The 20801-nt window shown below is 39.8% G+C and overlaps 1 protein-coding gene across 1 annotated transcript; it reads left to right on the forward strand.

The window, feature by feature from the left end:
- Positions 1 to 14274: 14274 nt before the first annotated feature.
- LOC127643912 (odorant receptor 131-2-like) lies at positions 14275 to 20791 on the forward strand. Its single transcript, XM_052126857.1, has 2 exons — positions 14275 to 15397; positions 17082 to 20791. Exons 1-2 carry the CDS (start codon positions 14481 to 14483, stop codon positions 17140 to 17142), a joined length of 978 nt encoding a protein of 325 aa, XP_051982817.1. The 5' UTR covers positions 14275 to 14480; the 3' UTR covers positions 17143 to 20791.
- Positions 20792 to 20801: the final 10 nt, after the last annotated feature.

The raw sequence follows: 20801 nt of genomic DNA on the forward strand, positions 1-20801 counted from the left end.
CTAAGGCAGGGCGAGACTGAGTCAAGATCAAAACCAGACCAGTGCAAGTCCCACACTGCATGACATACTTATGATAAAATGTGGAACATGCAAACCATAGGCACTCCTCAAATTTATCTGAAAGTCCCACATTCCTTTGAAAAAGACCCACATAAAACAAAAAATTTAAAATCTAGCAGTAATGTTCGGGGATACAAATTTTTACCCACCTGCCTGGATTCTACCTCCCTCATTCTTATGGCTGTTGGCTCAAATAGTCATAGAATTAGGTTTGGGTGATTAAAACATGCAACGCTGTATATCCCATAAAGCATTTTACTCCTTTGACATTGTCTTATTATTCTGTCTTATTGTCTTATTATTCTTATTTTCCCCTCCTGCCTGGATTCTACCTCCCTCATTCAGGACTCGACATTAAGCTTTGTCATGTGCTTGTCCTGCGGACAAGTAAATTGGTCATTTCTCTTATCTGAGGTACACTTTTTAAAATATCACTTAAGAAAAATAATATTTTTGTCTGATGTTGACAGTCACTATTCACTGCATCGTAGAGTCACGTGTATCAGCGAAGGCCACATGTCTGAGGGTGATACAAGTTCCATGGCCACACATTCCCACAGTGAAGTTTCTCTCACAGAGATAATGACATCTGTTGAATTGTTTCTGTCCCATTGAACTACTATTCATTTTAAGCAGGTTTCGGTTCCTTAGCATTTATGTTCGGTTTCAGATGGTTTATTGAGGCTAAAGCTCCAGCCAAAGAGTGATTTCTCTCTTTTTCTTATAAATATTATTGCTTGATTCCCTTCAACTAATTGTGTGTATTTGTGATGTAACCTCTGGTTAATGAAATTAGTAAATTCTGTGTTTTTCCTTTTGTTCAGAGTAAAATTAGCACCCACAAACCTCCCAAATGTGAATATTTCAGTGGTGGGTTATGTCTGTGGTGGATGAGGAAGTGAAATTTGACAAGAAATGCTTTCAGATACAAAAACGTGCGTTTAAAGAAACACACTTGATTATATTGAGAAAAACAGACATAAGAATAAAGCAGTTCTCATGGAACACACGTATGCAGAGTGTTCACTGTTTCTGCTGTTTCAATCATCTGAAAACAGTTTGCAACTGTAATAACAGTTTCGTCCTTAAGAATGTTGCAAATGATTTCAGACCATCTCAGGAGGTGTTCTAAGTTGAGTTTGATTGATTTCCATGGAGTAGTTCACGTAATGAATTGTAATGTGTGTCGTCATAATTCACTACTGCTTTAGAAGTGGTGTTTTATATACCTTTATGAATAACTAAAGGAGTTGTTAAAAAAAAAATCAAAGTGGCTGATGCAATTGGGCATTCACAGCCATTGTGGCTGGTGGGCCAATTTTTTTTTTATCCTTTTACACCTGTTAGCTATTAAAACAGCATCTTTCTATTTTCCTGCTCCAATTTTCCTTTGCTCCACTGCTGATCTACCAGCATCACTAAAGAAATTATATTTAACTAAGTTAGGAGATTGCAGTCTGAATTGAACGTGGTGACGTAAAAAAGCGTGCACCGTGAAATAACACCAAGACAGCACGCCTTTCTATTGCGTTGTGTCCGCTGGCTGTACTCAACAAACACGTGACTGGTTTAGTCCATTTCATGACTAAATTATTTCTATGAGCCGGTACTTTTAAAACAGTGATTCACCAGCTCACAACTTATCGTTTTGAATCAGTTTGACGAATCCTGATTTACTCGGAGGTGCTGAATGAATATGGGATTTTCTGCAAGTTGTCAATGTTTTGTGTACAAAGCAGATAAAAAAATTATAATATATTATCACATTTTGTTAAAGATAATTCAGATAACATACACACACACAGTATATATAATTTACAAATATAAACTTGGCCCCCAAGCAATGTCGCTTGGTCCAATCAGGGCCACGACCCGAAATAAGTTTGACACACCTAATATAGATCATTAAGCCATTTTGAATGTGTCCTTCATGTCTGCATAATTGTAACAGGCAGGACAAAGAAAATGCACTTTTGATGTCCCTGAACACAAGATTGTTGGTAACACCGATTGCAGCTGTCATTTGCGTAGGTGTGGCGCGGCCAGGCTGTATAGCCTCAGTCTGCTTCTTCACCACAGAGAACTGCTGGGCAAAGTCCTCAACGGTGTCGCCAAATAGGCCGGTCTGGAAGATGAGTGCATTGAGAAAGCTAACTTTGTCAGCGTCCCTCATCTCGACCAGATTCAGCCACAGGTGGCGCTCCTGGACCACCAAGGTGGACATCGCCTGCCCGAGTGCTCGCGCCATGACCTTCATCGCCCAGAGGGAGAGGTCGGTCGCCGATCGCAGCTCCTGCAGCACATCGGGATCAGGACTACCTATGTGCAGCTCTTACAGTGCCTTGGCCTTGTGTACTTGCAGGAGGGCCATGGCATGCAGGGTGGAGGCAGCCTGTCCAGCAGCACTGTTGGCTTTGGTCTACAGAGACGATATAGTCCTACAGGCCCTAGAGGGTAGTGCTAGATGATCCCGCCAGGTGCATCCTGGGCATCCCGCAGGCATAGGTGCAAAGCGACCACCTTATCCACCTGAGTGGACCTCTGTGTACCTTTGGGCTGCCCCGCCGTCAAGGGTAGTGAGAGCAAGAGAGAGATTTCGGGCTGCAAAAGATGCCCTCCACGACTTCGTCAGTTCGTCGTGCACTTCCGGGAAGAAAGGGACCGGGATGGGGGTGCATGGCCATGAGCGGGAACCAATCATCTAGCCAAGAGGGCTCAGGGGAGGACAGGTGTTCCAGTCCAACCCAATACTCACAGCGACCCGGGCAAGCATAGCGGTCAGCTTTGTGTCGGCCTCAGACTGGGTGGGCAGATCCGAAGGTGGCAGCCCAGTCGAGTCCTCTGTATCTGACATCGCCAGTGCGCTCTCCGATGCAGTGATCGAGAACTCATCCTGCTCACAAGCCCCGAAAGAGACATTAAGCTGGCCATGAGGCGAGCTGGTCTCATCTCAGAACTCAACGGGGGCAAATGAGCGTGCTGGGGAACGGGAGGTCCGCGGGGATTACCCGGCAAGACCGTGCCCATTCAACTCCGCAAATCACCTCCAGCGTCAGCTAGGCCGGCCTTGTACCCGTAGGTAGAAGGCGCCAGCATTGGGGGCAGCTGGAGTGGCTTTCCCCGTAAGAAGGTAGGAAAGCCCCGACCGCAACGTTGCCATGTTCATGTTCTCGCAATGAGAACATGAACCATCCACAAAGGCTGCCTCAGTGTGATTGCTGCCCAGACATGTGAAGCAGCACCCGTGGCAGTCGGAGATGGAGAGATAACGACTGCATCCAGGAATCACACAAAGACAGAAAGGTATCTTTATAAAGACGTGTCTTTAAAAATACGTTCACGTTAATTTGTTTGCTCTTAGATATGCTCTTAATATAGGAAATATACTCTTTTAGCAGAAATATACTCTATTAGTAGGGCTGTCGAAGCACCCAGGGGCGTAATCTGCACTAAGCGTGCAAAAGGAGAGAACGCCACTGGAATGCGCTGTATTTCCAACAGCATACGCCTCTTCGATGCATCCCCACCTCCCTTGTGAAGACCTGTTTACCTGCCTTAGCACCACTGATAACCTCCATTATCAAATCATCTTTGTCAACTGCCATAGTCCCTGCATCACTAAAAGCTGCGATAGTTAGACCCACATTGAAAAAACCAGGACTGGACTGTAATAATCTTAATAATTATCGTCCTATATCAAACCTGCCCTTCATCTCCAAAATAGAGAGAGAGCGGTTGCAATCCAACTCCAGACTTACCTTCATGAGAATAATCTTCTGGAACAGTTTCAATCTGGGTTTCGTTCACGTCACAGTACCGAGACAGCCCTTGTCAAGATCACTAATGATCTTCTCCGTGCAGCTGATGCTGGCCTACTATCCATTCTTATTCTCCTAGACCTCAGTGCCGCCTTCGACACAATATCCCACCAACTGTTGCTTGAGCGGCTTGAAAGTATAGGAGTTTGTGGTACTGCCCTTAAGTGGTTTTGCGACTACCTGACAGCCCGGACATATTGTGTCAAAATTGAAGATCATCAGTCAGAGAGCTCAGTACTCCAACATGGAGTTCCACAGGGGTCAGTATTGGGGCCACTTTTGTTTATCATCTATCTTCTTCCATTAGGAAATATTTTCAGACATCATGGCATTCACTTTCACTCATATGCAGATGACACACAGCTTTATGTATCTACTGAGCCCACTGCCACACTTTCTCTAAACACCCTCAATACCTGTATCCACGATATCCAGGCATGGATGACTACAAATTATCTACAACTTAATAATAAAAAAACTGAGCTATTGCTCATTGGCACTCCAACCACACTCTTAAAATCCAACCTCTCATTAGTTTCCATCGGGGAGGATGTCATACCAGTTTCAAAACAGGTAAAGAGCCTTGGAGTTATTTTGGACAGTACCCTTTCATTTTCCAACCACATCAATAATGTCTGTCGGACGGCTTATTTTCATCTCAGAAACATCTCCAGACTGCGTCCCTCACTTTCGCAACACTCCACTGAAGTTCTTGTCAATACCTTGGTGACCTCTCGGATCGACTATTGCAATGCGATCCTGCAAGGAATCCCCAATAAATTACTTCACCGGCTCCAACTTCTCCAAAACTCAGCTGCACGCATTATTACCCGTACCAAATCTATTGATCATGTCACACCCCTGTTGATTCAACTGCACTGGCTCCCCATATCACAACGAATCAACTTTAAAGTCTTGTTAATGACATTCAAGGCTCTGCACAACCTCGCCCCCTCATATATCACAGAACCACTTCAGATTTACATACCCACGCGCCCACTCCGTTCATCATCAGCAGGATTATTGGTAACCCCAGACATCAGACTGTCCACAATGGTAAGGATGGCTGGCGCGAAACAGACGTTCCAAAGCTTTGCGAGATCCCGAAGCAAAGATGATTCGAAACACTGATCCGAAGCGTGATTCAAAACACCCACGTCACGTGACAACGGCTAAATGAAGCATCTAAGTGTTTCATCAGGTGGAGTGCTCCACTGAATCAGGGTTTCATTGATTGGTCGGTTCGGGAACAAATCACACAATCACACAGTATAAAAGTTTTGTCAACGCATTTTCATATCGTGGGTTTTTGTGAGAGGAGTTTGGTTTTGAGATAGTGGATTTTTGGTGATATAGTGACATTTATAGTGCGATTTGTTTAGTTATATTTAGGATTTAATTTACATTTACACATTGACTTAGAGACACACAGAGTACATATAGTGACACATGAATAGATGCATTGATAGAAATATATATATATATATATATATATATAGATTAATAGATAGATACATATATTACAGATACATATAGATTATTAGATAGATAGGCTACATATAAGATAGATAGATAGATAGATAGATAGATAGATAGATAGATAGATAGATAGATAGATAGATAGATAGATAGATAGATAGATAGAAAGAAAGAAAGAAAGAAAGAAAGAAAGAAAGAAAGAAAGAAATGGAGGCTCCACAGAAGAGATGCCGTACATCTGTGGTGTGGGAGCATTTCCATTTGGAAACCCCAAATAAAGTGAGATGTGTGTATTGTGATCGGCAGCTCGCCTACTGCAACAATACATCATCCATGATGCACCATTTGAGGAGCATTCATCCTGCCATTCTGCAGGGTGCAGAGGATGGTAGTGTTCCCCCTGTACCAAGGCCTGCTACTGACACTGCTGGGCCATCTAAGCAAGGTATGCATTGTTTGAAATATAGGCTAATTATAAGTGAAATATAATAACTAAGTGTTGGGCCATTGTTTAGAAAGGCCATGGACTAAGACATGCCTAACATCCCAATCACAACTGCCAATCACTTTAAAAACAAATGTTGTCAATATAATATTATACTTTGTGAATATACATTTTATATGTCTACATATGAGTACCCAATCTACAGCCAAGACATCATTTTGTTTTTTTGTAATTGTTGTATTTCTATAATGCACTTTATCTTTCTCTGCACACTGAGCATAAATATTCATAACATAACTTTGTTTAGGAAGGTTTCCAAATGAACCAGTAGACTACTTTCACGGTAGGCTACTATTTTTCCAATATATTTGTCTGAAAGTATGTTTTATCTTCTCTTTTAAAAGGCAGACAGAGGGAATTGGATGAGGCTCTTCTGAACATGGTGGTGAAGGATCTGCAGCCCTTCACCATTGTGGAGGATGAGGGTTTCAGGGCCTTTGTGAACAAGCTTGATCCAAGCTATGTCCTCCCATCCCGAAGGTGCTTAAAACAATGGTCAGCTGAAAGGTACAACACAACCAAGGAGAAGACAATGGAGGACCTACAAAAGGCGGAATTTGTTAGCCTTACGGCTGACATGTGGTCTTCCATTAATATGGATGGATATCTTGGTGTAACATGCCATTACATAACACCAGAGGCAACAATGGCAACTGTTTTACTGGGTGTAAGGAGGTTTTACCAAACCCACACAGCCCAGCATCTCATGGAGGCTAAAGCCTTGCTAATGGCTGAGTGGGGAATAACCTCCAAAGTTCACTGCATGGTGACTGACAATGCATCCAACATGATCCTAAGTGCCCAGCTACTCAACCTTCGCCATGTCCCATGTTTTGCTCATAATTTGAATTTGATAGTGAAAAAGGCCCTGGATCAAACCCCAGTCATCAATGAAATTCGCCAGAAAGCCAGAAAGATAGTGGGGTTGTTCAGATCCAGCTGCAAAGCAAAGGACAAGCTTGTGGAGATGCAGAGCTTGATGGGCAGACCAAGTCTGAAAATGATACAGGAGGTTGAAACGAGATGGAACAGCACATTCGACATGCTACAACGCTTGTATGAGCAACGTGAGCCAGTGGCTGCTGCACTTGCCAATTTAAACAGTGATACTGCTCCCTGACAAGTCTTGAGTATGACATTATTCAACAGTCATTGACACTTCTTCAACCATTCAAACTAGCAACAACAGAGATGTCAGAGGAACAGAGAGTGTCTGCTTCAAAGCTCATACCATTGTACAGGATGTTGCAGCACAAGCTTGCACAGAAAAAAGGAAATGCAACGCAGGAATCAACTGTACAATTAGGTAGGACACTATGACCATACGTGTAATTGGCCATAACTCTCATATTGTTGTCATTATTTTAATTAATATGGTTTTCTCTTGTGTTGGCTCATAGGCTCACATCTACAAGAAGGTCTGCACTCCAGATGTGGAGGGTACGAGACTTTTAGAGCCTTGGCACTGGCTACACTGCTGGACCCAAGGTTTAAAAATGTGGCTTTTGGAAATCCTGCCAAAGCCCTGGATGCTGAAAAGCACATCACACTGGAGTGTGCTTCACTGATGCGTTCAAACACAACTCCTGGTGAGTTTCAGTCTATGTTATCTTATGTAATGTGATTCATGAAATTTATACTTCATATGTGTTGTCAGTTTATGATTTGTTACTAATTGCCGTTTTCTTTTAATTCAGAACCACAAATGTCAACATCAGGCCCATCATCAACACCAGTTGAAACACAAGACAGTTTATGGGAACATTTTGACAATCGTATCCGTGAGACCCAGATGATACACAATCCTACAGCTGATGCCACAGTGGAAGTGAAAAAATACCTCAGCGATGCGTTTTTGCCCAGAACTCATGATCCTCTAACTTACTGGAAAGAGAGAGCAGTAATCTTTCCTCATTTGTATGTCCTAGCTAAAAAATATCTTTGTATGCCAGCAACAAGTGTCCCTTGTGAGAGAATTTTTCAAAGGCTGGAGAAATTATCTGTAAAAAAGAAGTAGGCTGAGTCCTTCAACAGCAGAGAAATTAATATTTTTGAATAAAAATCTATAAGAAAGGGAGACATTGTGGCTTGATTTATTTTTATTAATATTCATTTTTCATGACCAAAATCACATTATGCAATGTGAAGAGACTACAGGTTACAAGCTTCATATATTACAAAAATACAATAAAAAAAAAAAACCAACACATTTTTTTATTAGCTCTTTGTAAAGGTTGTTTCAGATCAACACCTGCAAGTGACCACTAGGTGTCACCGTGGAGACGGGTTTCGGATTGATTCGAAGCCTCGAAACAAAATGGCACATTTGCTTCGACTGTTTCATTGCTTCACGAAGCCTCGATCTGCCCATCTCTACACAATGGGAGCAAGGGCCTTCTCCCATGCGGCACCAAAACTCTGGAATTCTCTTCCCCATCATATCCGTGCCATAGACTCCATTTCGCAGTTCAAAACCACTCTCAAAACTCATCTTTTCAAGTCAACCTATAAACTTTAAGAACCTCCACTTTTCCTCCATCAGCATTAGCCTCTTGGATGTTTTCTTTTTTAATTTATTTTATTATAATTTTCGTTCTTTTAATAGCTAATATTATTTTTTTTATTTACATTTTTTGTTGTAAGGTGACCTTGGGTGGTTTGAAAGGCACCTAAAATTAAATGTAGTATTATTATTATTATTATTATTATTATTCGAGGTGAATGGAACAGCAGTAGTATTCAGCTCGCTGATACACAACCGCTTGGCTCCAAAGAAAAAATCTGAATGAGAGTGGGCTTTCCTTCTCCTTTTATACCCCTATGTCCAGAGGAGTGGCATGCAAATTCCACTCGTCAATTCCATTGGCCTTTTCTCAAAGATTGAGGTGTTTTGGGGATCTCAAGAGCGACACCTAGTGTCACTACATCGACACAAAATTTGAAAGCCATTGAGTTTTATTTCTGAGACTATGGTGCCATCTACAGGTAAAAAAAATCTTTATTTGCCCACTCAACTGAAATGGGTGAGTTTTTACTGCCATCTAGAGGAAACACAGCGTTACTGCAAAGGGGATAGGCTCCGGTCAGGGAGTCTGAATTAGGCACACCTGTCTAGAATCTGGTTCTATTCAGGTACAGTATGGAATGCCCACACTTCACAATTCCCGATGTGTAAAATCACGTCCCTCCCAAAAAAAAAAAAATTCTTCTCATTTTCTCTCAGAGAAATAGGCCTGTCACTTTTCAGGAGCAACATGGGTTGAATTTGGACCTTACATCTTATTTTTCTTTTGAAGGGGACCAGGTGTGGACAACTGCACATACAAATATAAATAAATAAATATCAAGGGTTAATAGTGTTTAATTGGATTGAGCAAGCTGGGTACACTCAATGTTTTGTTTTCAAAGCAGTGTTTTAAATTAATAGTTCACCAAAAAATTCATCCAAATTCTCATCATTTACAATTTTTCCATATGTACAGATTATTTAACATATATTCAGATACGACTAAGAAGCATGTCACAGTATTCTAATCAGTGTCATGTGCCAAAGGCTGTGTAGACCAGTCCAGGCAAAAGTTTAAAAAAATAAAAAACACACAAGTCTCAAATAACAAGATTCTAGAGAAAAATGGATCAGAATAAAGTGAAACATCAGTAAGAGTTTACAATGTGAAAATAAAATGAAGAACTATATGAACGCACTGATTGAAGATTGGTAGACGCAAGCGTCAATAAATCATAACCGTGGTGATGATGGCCTCTGGTGGTGATCTGGAAAGATTGCAGGTGTGAGTTTGAGATTCGTTTCCACTTGCATGGGCCATACACCTTTTCGGATCTGAGAAACACATCTCTCTCATACCTAGCATTATGTTATGCATGTTTAATGGAGTAATAATATCTTTCTGCATTGTGCTGTGTGAAGAAACAAGTCAATCTGTAATTTACTAACTATACTTGGCAAGAGAGATTGTTCCTGATCATGAGCTGTCACAGGTTTGGGCATACTGCAGTTGTCTACATTTGAGAAGCACTGCTTGTGTTATGTATGAGCATAATTCTAGGAAGTGTGCAGAAGGGACTGGGGCCAAATGCTTTAACTATGGTGGTCAGGGGCACATTAATGCAAGGGCTTATACAGGCTGAAGCCAAGGGGCCTACAACTAGCCTCCCAAAACACTTGAAAGTGAAAGTTAAAGTGGAGATTTTGAGTAAAAAAGGACTTAAATAATGATCTGTTGCTCATCCACAATTATTGCTTCTGAAGATATGGTTTACTTTTATGTTTCCTTTTATATCACCATTTACTTGCATTGTATGAACATACAAAGAGATATAAGCCACATTTGCTTATATAATATGCAGCTCTATGCTGTTTACTAGGGTTGTTAGAATATACAAATTTCGATATTTGCTACCATTGGACATTTTTTTACCACTGCGGTGATTAAGGACTAATTACCACCGGGAACAGTGTTGTATGGTGGTTGGAGGGTGGGGGAGATGGTGAGAGCAAATTATGCATTTAACTTGGATCAAACTTTAAAAAGTGTGTAATTGAACACGAAATAAATTAACGCGGGTCAAGGACACATTCTTTGATCAGCCAATGAGAAGAATCTGATGTGCTTTCTGCCTGCCAATCAGGGGCAATTCTAGGGTCAGAGCTTTAGGGGTGCTGAGCACCCAATGAGCCCCACTGCCACCACCCACCCTCTTTTCACACAAAAACAAAAAATATGTCTATTGAAAAATAACTTTATCATTTTAACATTGGTTCAACTAACTCCAAAAAAAAAAATTTGAGACCTTTTCAGAGCACCAGCTTAATTGTGAGCGTTCACACAGACAGCCCCCTGTAACAAACACAAAACCTTCTTCACTCAGCTGCTTTTCCTGACCGTTAACTCCATATGCCTCCTTTTGTCAACGTCATTGAACAAAGTAACAGGTACTTGGACAACAAAATGTAATTCATCTTCAGTAAATTATTTACAAAAAATGGTTCTTGAAGGCTCTTTTTTTGTGTGCCAAACTGAGTATGAGGGTATTGAGACAGTTTTAAAGGGTAACTAAACCCTAAACCAACTTTTTTTAGTTAATGATCTGTAAGCATGGGGCTTTATTAGTACTGGTCATTGATTCAAGTAATTTTTTTGACATTTGGGTATAAAGTGTTTTAATTCTACAATATATGGTGTAAAAACTTATCCCCTAAGTCTGAACAGCTCTCTTCTGTCTCTGCTTTGGCTTGGTGGTCTCTATGTTGCACTCCCTCTGTCTCTTCATTTCTTTCACTAGTCCCTTATGGACTCTCCCTGTTGTTTTCCTCCTCCTTTATTATGAACAAATGTGGTGTAAAATAATGTTACAAAAAGTAAATGTAATATAGGCTACTTAATGCCAATAAGTTAGTATAGGAGTATGAGTAGTTACTGTTTTGCTTGCCACTATTCACTATATGTCAATTTATAGTTGTTGTTTCCTCACCTGGTTCTTCCTGCATGCTCTCCCTTTCCCTTTCTCCTTCTCCATCTCCCTCTCTTTCCCTTTCTCCTTCTCCATCTCCCTTTCTCCTCCATCTCCCTCTCTTTCCCTTTCTCCTCCATCTCCCTCTCTTTCCCTTTCTCCTTCTCCATCTCCCTCTCTTTTCCTTGGCGATGACACTCATACACAAATATATTGTAGGCAGGAGAGTTGAGGTCAGTTTGTCATGTCACAAAAATGTTATGGAGACCATTTACAGATTCTAATGATATGATCAAAAGGCACACAGAGGCGTGCCATTTTAAATGTCTTTATTATTATTATTATTATTATTATTATTATTATTGGGCTTAGAAACTTTTTTAAATCACAAATTCCTTTCACAAGAGAAGCTGTATTCTCCATTGAGGGTTTGAAATAAATAAAATAAATAAAAACAGGGGACCATTGCCTAGATAAGTAATTTGATACAACAACAGATAGCTGGTTTGCATTATCTCTTACTTTAGCTTAACACTTTTCAGAAGAACAAAAAAACAAAAAAAAACAAAACAGAGGTCATTATGGACTGTCTCTAGTCTCTCACCTGAATCTGTCTTTTTTCTTTTAAAGAACTGTCCTCTGTCCATTGCTCACTGGCAGGCCACACACACACACAGAGAGAGAGAGAGAGAGAGAGAGAGAGAGAGAGAGAGAGAGAGAGAGAGAGAGAGAGAGAGAGAGAGAGAGAGAGAGAGAGAGAGAGAGAGAAATGTTAGGAGTTCAGGAGTTAAGCCTGGTTCAGGTTAAATCCTCTGTGTGTGAGGACTGAATAAATACAGCAAAAGAAAAACATTAAACTTTCTTTTATTGTCTAATTTGATAGTCAGCCACAACTGAAAAATAACAGATATAAATCTAGGAATGAATAACAATTCATTTAAAAAGCCACAGTGAGTGTTTTCACACATACTGGAGGTATACAGTGATATGTTTGTTTTACTCTGGTCCAAACGCCAGGACTTCATGTTTCCATGACGACTGACCAGAAAAGACGTGATGTCATGTTTACATGACTCCCGATTGTTAAAATGAGTATCAAATTAACGATAAACTTTAACAACAGAGACACACGTACGCACTACACAAGTACGCAGTTTGTTTGTCGCGCTGCTCTTTTTGTTTCACGCTCTAGCAGTTAATAAACAGAACTGCATCCGTCTTGCGGAAGAACATTGTAACCGGCGCTACTTCTCTCCGTTTATGACTGTGGACGAGTCACCCAGGTCCTGTGCTACTCCACAGCGGCGGCGACCCGCTGGACTAAAATAGTCTGAAAATAAACACTTATTATAGGTGTACCATGGTGATTCAGGATACTGACTCCAGTACTCACCGATATGGTTTCGAAATCGGAACAACTCTAGGTAAAAGGAAAGTGTGAGACACAGCTTTGGAGCAACTTAGTTGATTCACAACGCTACATAACGGGTTCTCCCTCTGCGTGTGTTTCGCACTGGATGACGGTCGTGCTGAGCACTGCAGGTACAGAGGAGAAGTAGAAGAAGAGAAGAGGATGACACCATTTGCAAAGCGGGAGTGTTTTCATTTTCATCCTTAACACATACATTTTAAACCACAAACTACGGAGTATGTTTTGGACATTATTTAACCTTGTCAAAGACGAACAAAAATTTTAGAATAACAACATTTCTTACTCCAAGTTTTAGGGGTGTTGAGCTCCTTTTTAGGGGTGCTGAAGCACCCCTAAAAAGGGGCTAGCCTCGCCCTTGACTGCCAATCATTTTGCACATGAAGCTGATCATGTCGGTTTAAAGGCAGCTACAAAATAAAAATGTACCTTATTTTATTAATGCATGTTACTGGTCTTATTGTGAACGAATCATCCATGCATATTTGCTATTTTATCAAAACATTGGCCTCGTAATCGAATCAAAATGTCATAACTAGGGCTGGGTATGGTTCAAAACTTTTCGATACTGATACCAATATCTTGACTTCGATACCGGTTCCTAAACGATACTTTTTTCGATACTTTGATATTTTTCTAACAGACATCTTTGTGTTCTGCTGAATAAAGAAAGTCATACACATCTGGCATAGGATGAAGGTGAGTAAATAATGAGAGAATGTTCATTTTTTTATGAACCATCCCTTTAACACCAAAAAATAAAATGGTCCCAGATAGCACATGTACGTCTATTAGATGTTTGTTTTAGATGTTTTTATCTGGAAAGCATCGCAATCTAACATCTGCAAAACATCTTAAAAAGATCAGTTTAACACATTTTCGAATTCATCAATTTCTGCGTAATGTCTCATTGACATACGTATCGACATATGTCTTACAGATGTAGGCTATTGCAGATTAGCAATCAACGAAAAAAAAAAATGTGTAAACACACACATCAACGTCTGGGTGGTGCACGACACTTGTGCTATCAGTGTGTGATCGAGTCTTCAAACGCTGGGTTGCGCTATATTGCAACTTTTGCCGTTACTTTTTTATATTTTCTTATGATAATAAAATGTCCACTCATATAATAACAATAACAAGCAGGTGCTTTCATTAAGAAACTATAATTCACAAGTAAAAATAATGGGGCTCTACAATCAATAAAACGTCTAAATAAGAAACTTACTTTTATATATATATAAGATTGATTAATATAGATTAACTATAACCAGAAGTTCCAAAAATGTAGAGAGGCGCCCAACTACTATTTTGCAAAATACCCTCAGTAACTATTATAGGATATTCTTCTCCCAAAGTTTAATGGAGTAAACGTAAAGGGTAATTCCCTTGCAAATGTGCTGCACAAACGGCGCGGATAAAAAAAACAGTCAACACCGCCCCCTCTGTCTTTCAGGTTTTCGGTTTGCTCATCTAGAGAGAGGGAAGTAAACGTGATGTTGACTGTTTCCATCACTAGTCTTGGTTTAACGCGTGAACAGTCATTGGCGAGGAACACAGGTGCTCTTGTCCAAAACTGGGCTTCGCGTGAAAAATCGGACTTCGGAGAAAAGAATTGTAGACGCCTTGCCAAATGAACCATCGCCTTTTGGAAGTGTTTTATCTTTACGGGACTTTTTGGTTCTACAGTATGTGTAAGGCTTGAGGAAGCGGTATGAGGTCGAATGGTACACATGAGCTCTACTTGAATACCCGTGTTTGGGCATCGGCAGTTTCTTTCATCATTTTGGCTTTTTTCAACCTGGTTATAAACTGGACCATAGTGCGCGAGGAGCGCCTCCGGAGCCACGCGCGCTTCGTCCTCGTGTTCCATTTGTTATTCTCCGCGCTGGTGTACTTTGCAGTATGTTTTACCTTCTACTTACAGATCTACGTGGTTGCCGCAACACCTTTACCAATCTGCATGGTACTAATAGGACTCCTAATGACAAGCGGTTCCAATATCATCCTCACCATCACGGCTATGGCCCTGGACCGTTATTTCGCCATCTGCCACCCACTTCATTACAGCACAGTTTGTTTCAAACCATGGCCGTGGTTAATTGGGATCTTAACTTGGGGATTTGCGTCGATCATTCCTCTTAGCCTTACTCCCAAGATGACAAATAACTCAGTACCACAGTGTGGAAGGGAAGCACTGCGAGGCGGAGAGATGCACAAGATTATTTTAATATCCGTTTGCACTTTTCTTATTGTGTGCAGCTATGTGCGGATCTTATATGAGGGCCGACGTTTGGGTGTGCTGAATCGGCGCAACCGAGCTGCGTGTAGGACCATTGCTCTGCACGGCACGCAGCTCACAGTCTATATCCTCCCGAATTTCATACTCTATTTGCTTCATATCCTTACAATCAAAGGAATAATCGAGGGCGGCACAAAGGAGCTTTTTGCTGTCATAAGTTTTGCCTTCTTCAGCTTGGCGCAGTGCGTCGCCCCGATAGTGTATGGACTGCGTAAAGAGGAACTTTTAGAACATGTGTGTCATCGGTTCCCGTGTTTGTCCGGCCGCTTGAAAAGTATTTTGGAGTGGACTGTCAACATGACCCATCCCAAACGGTTTCGCCAGCAAAGGTAAGGGAACCCATTAATGTGATCTGACTCTTGCACCCATTCAAGGCGCATTACGCATTGCAACAGGTGCTCTTGGGAACGCGCGCTTGCTTGCCCATAAGTTAAAAGCAATTGTTCTCACAATCACTTGTTAATGAGTCTATCTGAAGAGTTTATTGTTGTAAGTTTGTTGTTGGATGTTCATTGAACACTGGGTTTATACTCCTAAACAATTAAACCCGTCTGCATTACTCTTTTATTCCATGCCTGTTTACCCAACTATTGCCACACAATTGTATTGTGAACAGAAAGCAACTAGCTTTTAGGGACAGTAAATGGTCAGTTTCAGCATTAATGCGTCATCCTGAGACGCAGCGTTTATGTTCACAATATTGGGCAGAGGCCATTTTTAGATCCCCCACAAACCACTGTTTGAAGTTCTGGTGTATCTTAAAGTGGGCTTCTCTGTTAAATGTTTGGAGGCGTGGCTCCGTAAATATATTAATATAGTATTATAAATAAATAATGAGGTAATAATGTTAATGCAATTCTTTTATGATTTGAAAAGACAAACATACTGTATAATGTAAAAATACAATATAACAGTTAAATATTAAAATATGTTTCTTATACATTAAACATCTCAATGATGTTTTTAACACCTTAATACCAGTTTTATTTATTTATTGCTGGGTCTCAGGATGCATGATGTGGTCCATGAGTATTTTGATGAAGTTCTGAGTCGAAGCTCAAACACACACAAAAAAAAAAACAGGTAGTGGATCGTCTGTATTTTCTGTAAAGCTGCTTTGAAACACAGTGTTGTGAAAGGCACAAATCAAAGTCCAAATCTATTAATTTATTAAAAAATTCATGCAATGCAAATCACACAAAACAATTACATACTTAAGTACACCTCTTCTATGTTGAACATTGCTGAGTTCAAAGTCATTTTGATATTTTTCTTGGGCTTGTCTAAAGTCATGTGGTGTAATCGTCTGCAGACATAAGAAAAAGTCACATTTTTGCAAGTTCTTGACAAAATACACCTTGGCATGATTATTTCTTAATAAAACAAGTGAAAAAATTGTGTTTTAAAATTAAAAAAAAAAAATGTGTTCACCAAATCAAAGTCATGTGGTGTATTTATTCTGTAGTCATGTGACAAAAAACAAATATAAAGTAGAGAAGACCCATTTAGACCCTTGAGACTATGTATGAAGTTGAAAGATGATTGTTTTGTTATATCATTAAATAATCAATATTCTGACAATTTTATGAAAGGGAATATTTTGTTCAGGTCATGTGGAGTAACCCTAAGAGGACTTCAAAAAAACCTTGATGTTTGTACCCATGTATTTAAACTAAATTTTTAAAGATTTCTTATTTATATTAATGCTCCACAGGCCAACCAACTATTTTCTTGGGGAAAATTTAGAAAAGCCAACTGCTAGCGTCTACTCTGAATGCAAAACCAGAACGCTTGAATAAGTGTAATTTTGGCAATATTATCACAGTCACATTTACAACTTAGACCACAGACTTGTCAGACTCAAGTGTTTACAAACCTGAGGAGTTATTGCCTAATTACTAGAATTTAAGCTTCTATAAATAAGTAAAAACGTTGCACTATATGGCAGCCAAACTGTGCTTGAGCTACAATCTATGTTGAAATGAATTAACCTAAATGTTGTGTTTGTTTCAGGGAGAGGAGAATGACTTCAGAGACTTTGCTATCGAGGGAGATCTCTCAGACGACTGTGTGACCATCTTTGGATAAACAAAACAGACCTGATGTTAATTTCTCCAAATGGACTGGAAAATGAGACAATAACATTAAATCCAATCTTTTCTTTTCTTTTCTTTATCCATTGGGTGTCTTAGATGTCTGAAATTCAGGTATCACATTGTCAACTAAGAAAACAAACTTAAAGGCTATCAGAAAAGTGTGATAGCCAAACTACTCTTAAAACAATTATTTAATCAACTCAAGGTGACAGTTAAGCAGTTTCTGCATCAGCAGCAGAACTATAGAAGTGTTCTTGAATCACTCTCGTAGAGTTGTCAGCTGTGATATCTGTATTAACAGAAACGGTCAATAGCAGGCCTAAAAAGAAAGTCATATTATTATAATGTACACAAGATAGCAATTATAATAATAAAAAAAACAACACTGGGAAATGCGTGTATTAAGTGAGTTATCTTACCATACTGTGAAAATACCAGGGATGAAGAATAGGAGATGTTTATCTATAATATAGCTTTAATAATTATGCGGCAATATAGTAGCAATTATCTGGTAGACCTGAATAATGGTTTCTGAAAAAGCAGAACAAATCTCCTCTCTAGGATATTTGTTTTATAATTCATTAACTGAATTATTTATGTAATGTTAGGATAAAGTTCAAGTTTAGTCAAACTGGCTGTTCATAAATATAAGCTAAAGGCCAAGGCAAACAAATATAAAACTGTGACTGTGAAACATAATTAAATAATAACTAATGTAATAAGTCAATGTAAATAATGTTTATATAATTTTGAGAGTTTTAAAGCTTCTTTTTTGTGGCTAAAATGTGCAATTATGCAGGATATGTCGATATTTTATACATTATTTCTTTAACCACAGCATCCTGAGCAAGACAAACTGTACAATGTTTTTTATAAGGCCACCGACATTCATTTACAGTTTCCTGTAAAAGGTAGCCTAACATGAATTGACAAATTGCATGCAGAAACTAAGAAACAAAAAAGTATGAGTGTATGTGGGAGATCTGAGATATTGATAAGCACCGCAACAGTACACTTACAAAGTCACAGTTTTGTGTGTGTTTGCTATGCAAGTTCTTACAAGCTTTCTGGGAGATGACAGACAAAAATGGAAATACATATACAGTATATTTAAGATAAATTGTTTTACAAAGTGTCCAATGGCAGGACCAAATGTAACATCTGCTTGTGTAGTCATACATTAATCTAATTTCTAAATCAGGGGGAAAGGGTGCAGTACTTTTGACAAGCAATTAATGTGGTATTTGTATGGACCTATTTTGTAGGTTACGTCTTTTAAAATAAATAAAAACACTTTGTGTTAATGTTCAGAACATTTAGAATGTTATTTTATGTCAGTTATTTCAGTAATGAGAACAAAGTTCTGGGTAACTCTGGATACTGCATGACATTTCATATAAAACAAATGTTAAGACATGGGAACAGTTAAAGTTAATGTTAAATATGTAAAAGCATGTGACAAGGAGGAGGGCGAGGCCCTGAAGACACAAGGCTGGCCATGAATGGGTTAATCAGCTGGGAGGGGGATAAAGACGAGCTGGTAGTGATGGGAAGAGCGGATCATTCTACTGACTTGAATCTTTGAGTCTCGTTCAGCAAAATGAACAAATCTTTATTCGAGTAATTTCGTTCATTTGAGCATAATTAAATTAAAATGTTACATTTCAATAGCCAAATCCCCCCCAAACACATCTACTTATGCAAACTTTGATTTTAGTCCTAATTAAGAAAACATTATAATGAAGCTGAGGACAAATCATGAGAAACAGAAATGATTAGTTCACCTTTGGAATCTTCTTGTCCGAGTCATTCCTTCTTTTGTCACGTGACAGCTGTATGTGCATAGTGTATATGACTGTCATGTGACAAAAGAACAAACGACTCAGAACAGAAGACTCGAGAGGTGAACTAATCATTTCTGCTTCCTGTGTGAGAAATGCATAGCGTGTACACAGAGGTGGACAGTCACAAAATACATTTGCTTGAGTACTGTACTTACCGGTAAGTACACTTTTTGAATATCTGTACTTCACTTGAGTATTCATTTTTCTGGAAACATGTGACTTTAACTTCACTACATTTCTATGAAGGTCCTCGAGTATAAAATACTATGTAGCAGCTTTGAAAAATCATCAGTGGATGATTTTGTTTTCTTCTCTAAAACGTGATTGTATTTTTGCAGGTGACAGACAGCCCATCAATAATCACCACTCTTGTAGGGTCACGTGTCGTGAAGTTAAATGATTTCCCAGCATTTTTTGAACACTGATCAGTTGGCAAAATGAAAGATGGCGGTTCCTCGGCACAGTGCACGCACCCATGACCATACATAGAAAATATGTTCCAGTTTTCAAAAAGATTTATTTCGTTTTACATGTTTGCTTTGTTTGCCTATAACGAACCATATCACAGCCTTCAAAAACTCGCCATCACACCTGCGGAAGCATAGTGAGGTATGCAAATGTGGTAGGGTGGAGGGCGGGGCCGGGTCGTGATCCTACACACCCGGTCCCGTATTAGGCTAATCAAGCCTTCGAGAGGGATGAAGGTCGACTGCAGAGGATCGTGCAGGAGAGAGAGATCGTTTACGGATATTTTGGGGGGCACTACACTGTTACAGGAAGTACCCACCCAGTTTAATTATTTCTGTTTCCCTCCCCTTGTCCCCTCCCTCGTCCAGGTAGACAGGGATGACCTGCCAGCAGAAGGGGCTTAGGGCACACCCTCCCCCAGGGAAAGAGGGGGGGGTGTACGTCATGCTGGGGGCTCCCCAGCCTGAGAGAACGAGGGAGGAATGTGGCAGGGCGGGGCCGGGTCGTGATCCTACACACCCGGTCCCGTATTAGGCTAATCAATACTTCGAGAGGGATAAAGGTCGACTGCAGAGGATCATGCGGGAGAGAGAGATAGTTTATGGACATGTCCGTCATGTGTGTGTTTGCCCAGTTTATTATTAAAACTATTATTTCTATTGTCAAGTCAGTTCTCACCGCCTCCTTTCCATTGATCGCTTTACAGTAAACTTTACATTTCTTGTGAAAGCTTGAAATTATCTGTGTTTTATTGCTAAAGTTTCAGTATGAAGTATGGTCGGTCAAATAATTTGTTTTATATATTTGCCCTCCAAGTTGCCATAGCCTTGTGGATACACCGCTAACGCATAGGTACGGTTCGACAATGACGTCAGTTAGCATTCAAAAGTGTGAATTCAAACGTAAATGAGCTTAAGAGTTAAATAAGTTAATATCTTTTAACTTCTAAAGTTTTGCATCATCACTATAGTTATGTGTAGAGCTGCACGATTAAATCATAAAATGATTGCGATCTTGATTCAAACACCCACATGATCTATTTCCTAAATGATAATGATTCTCCTGTCTATTAAACCTTTGACAAAAATCATCCGGAACATTAAAATCTGCTTCATAAACAGTTTTCTCTAGACCTGGACGTGTTCATGTCTGTATTTACAGCAATTTCACTGTCACTGTGGATGAATGTATACACATAGATGTGTGCGCACTGCCAGAGCTGTGTGAGAACACTACATGCTGCTTTTGTGGGGGTGGGTAGGAGTGTTAAATAAAAAATTAATTTGATTCATTTCTATAGGTTTTGTAACATTCTAAAAGCTCTT

This window comes from Xyrauchen texanus, chromosome 1, assembly GCF_025860055.1.
Source record: "Xyrauchen texanus isolate HMW12.3.18 chromosome 1, RBS_HiC_50CHRs, whole genome shotgun sequence".
In the NCBI taxonomy this organism is placed as follows: Eukaryota; Metazoa; Chordata; class Actinopteri; order Cypriniformes; family Catostomidae; genus Xyrauchen; species Xyrauchen texanus.

Coding starts and splice junctions, on each gene's coding strand:
- LOC127643912 (XM_052126857.1), top strand. CDS start 14,481: ATGAGGTCGAATGGTACACATGAGCTCTACTTGAATACCCGTGTTTGG. Junction 15,398..17,081: donor AAACGGTTTCGCCAGCAAAG/GTAAGGGAACCC, acceptor TGTTTGTTTCAG/GGAGAGGAGAATGACTTCAG.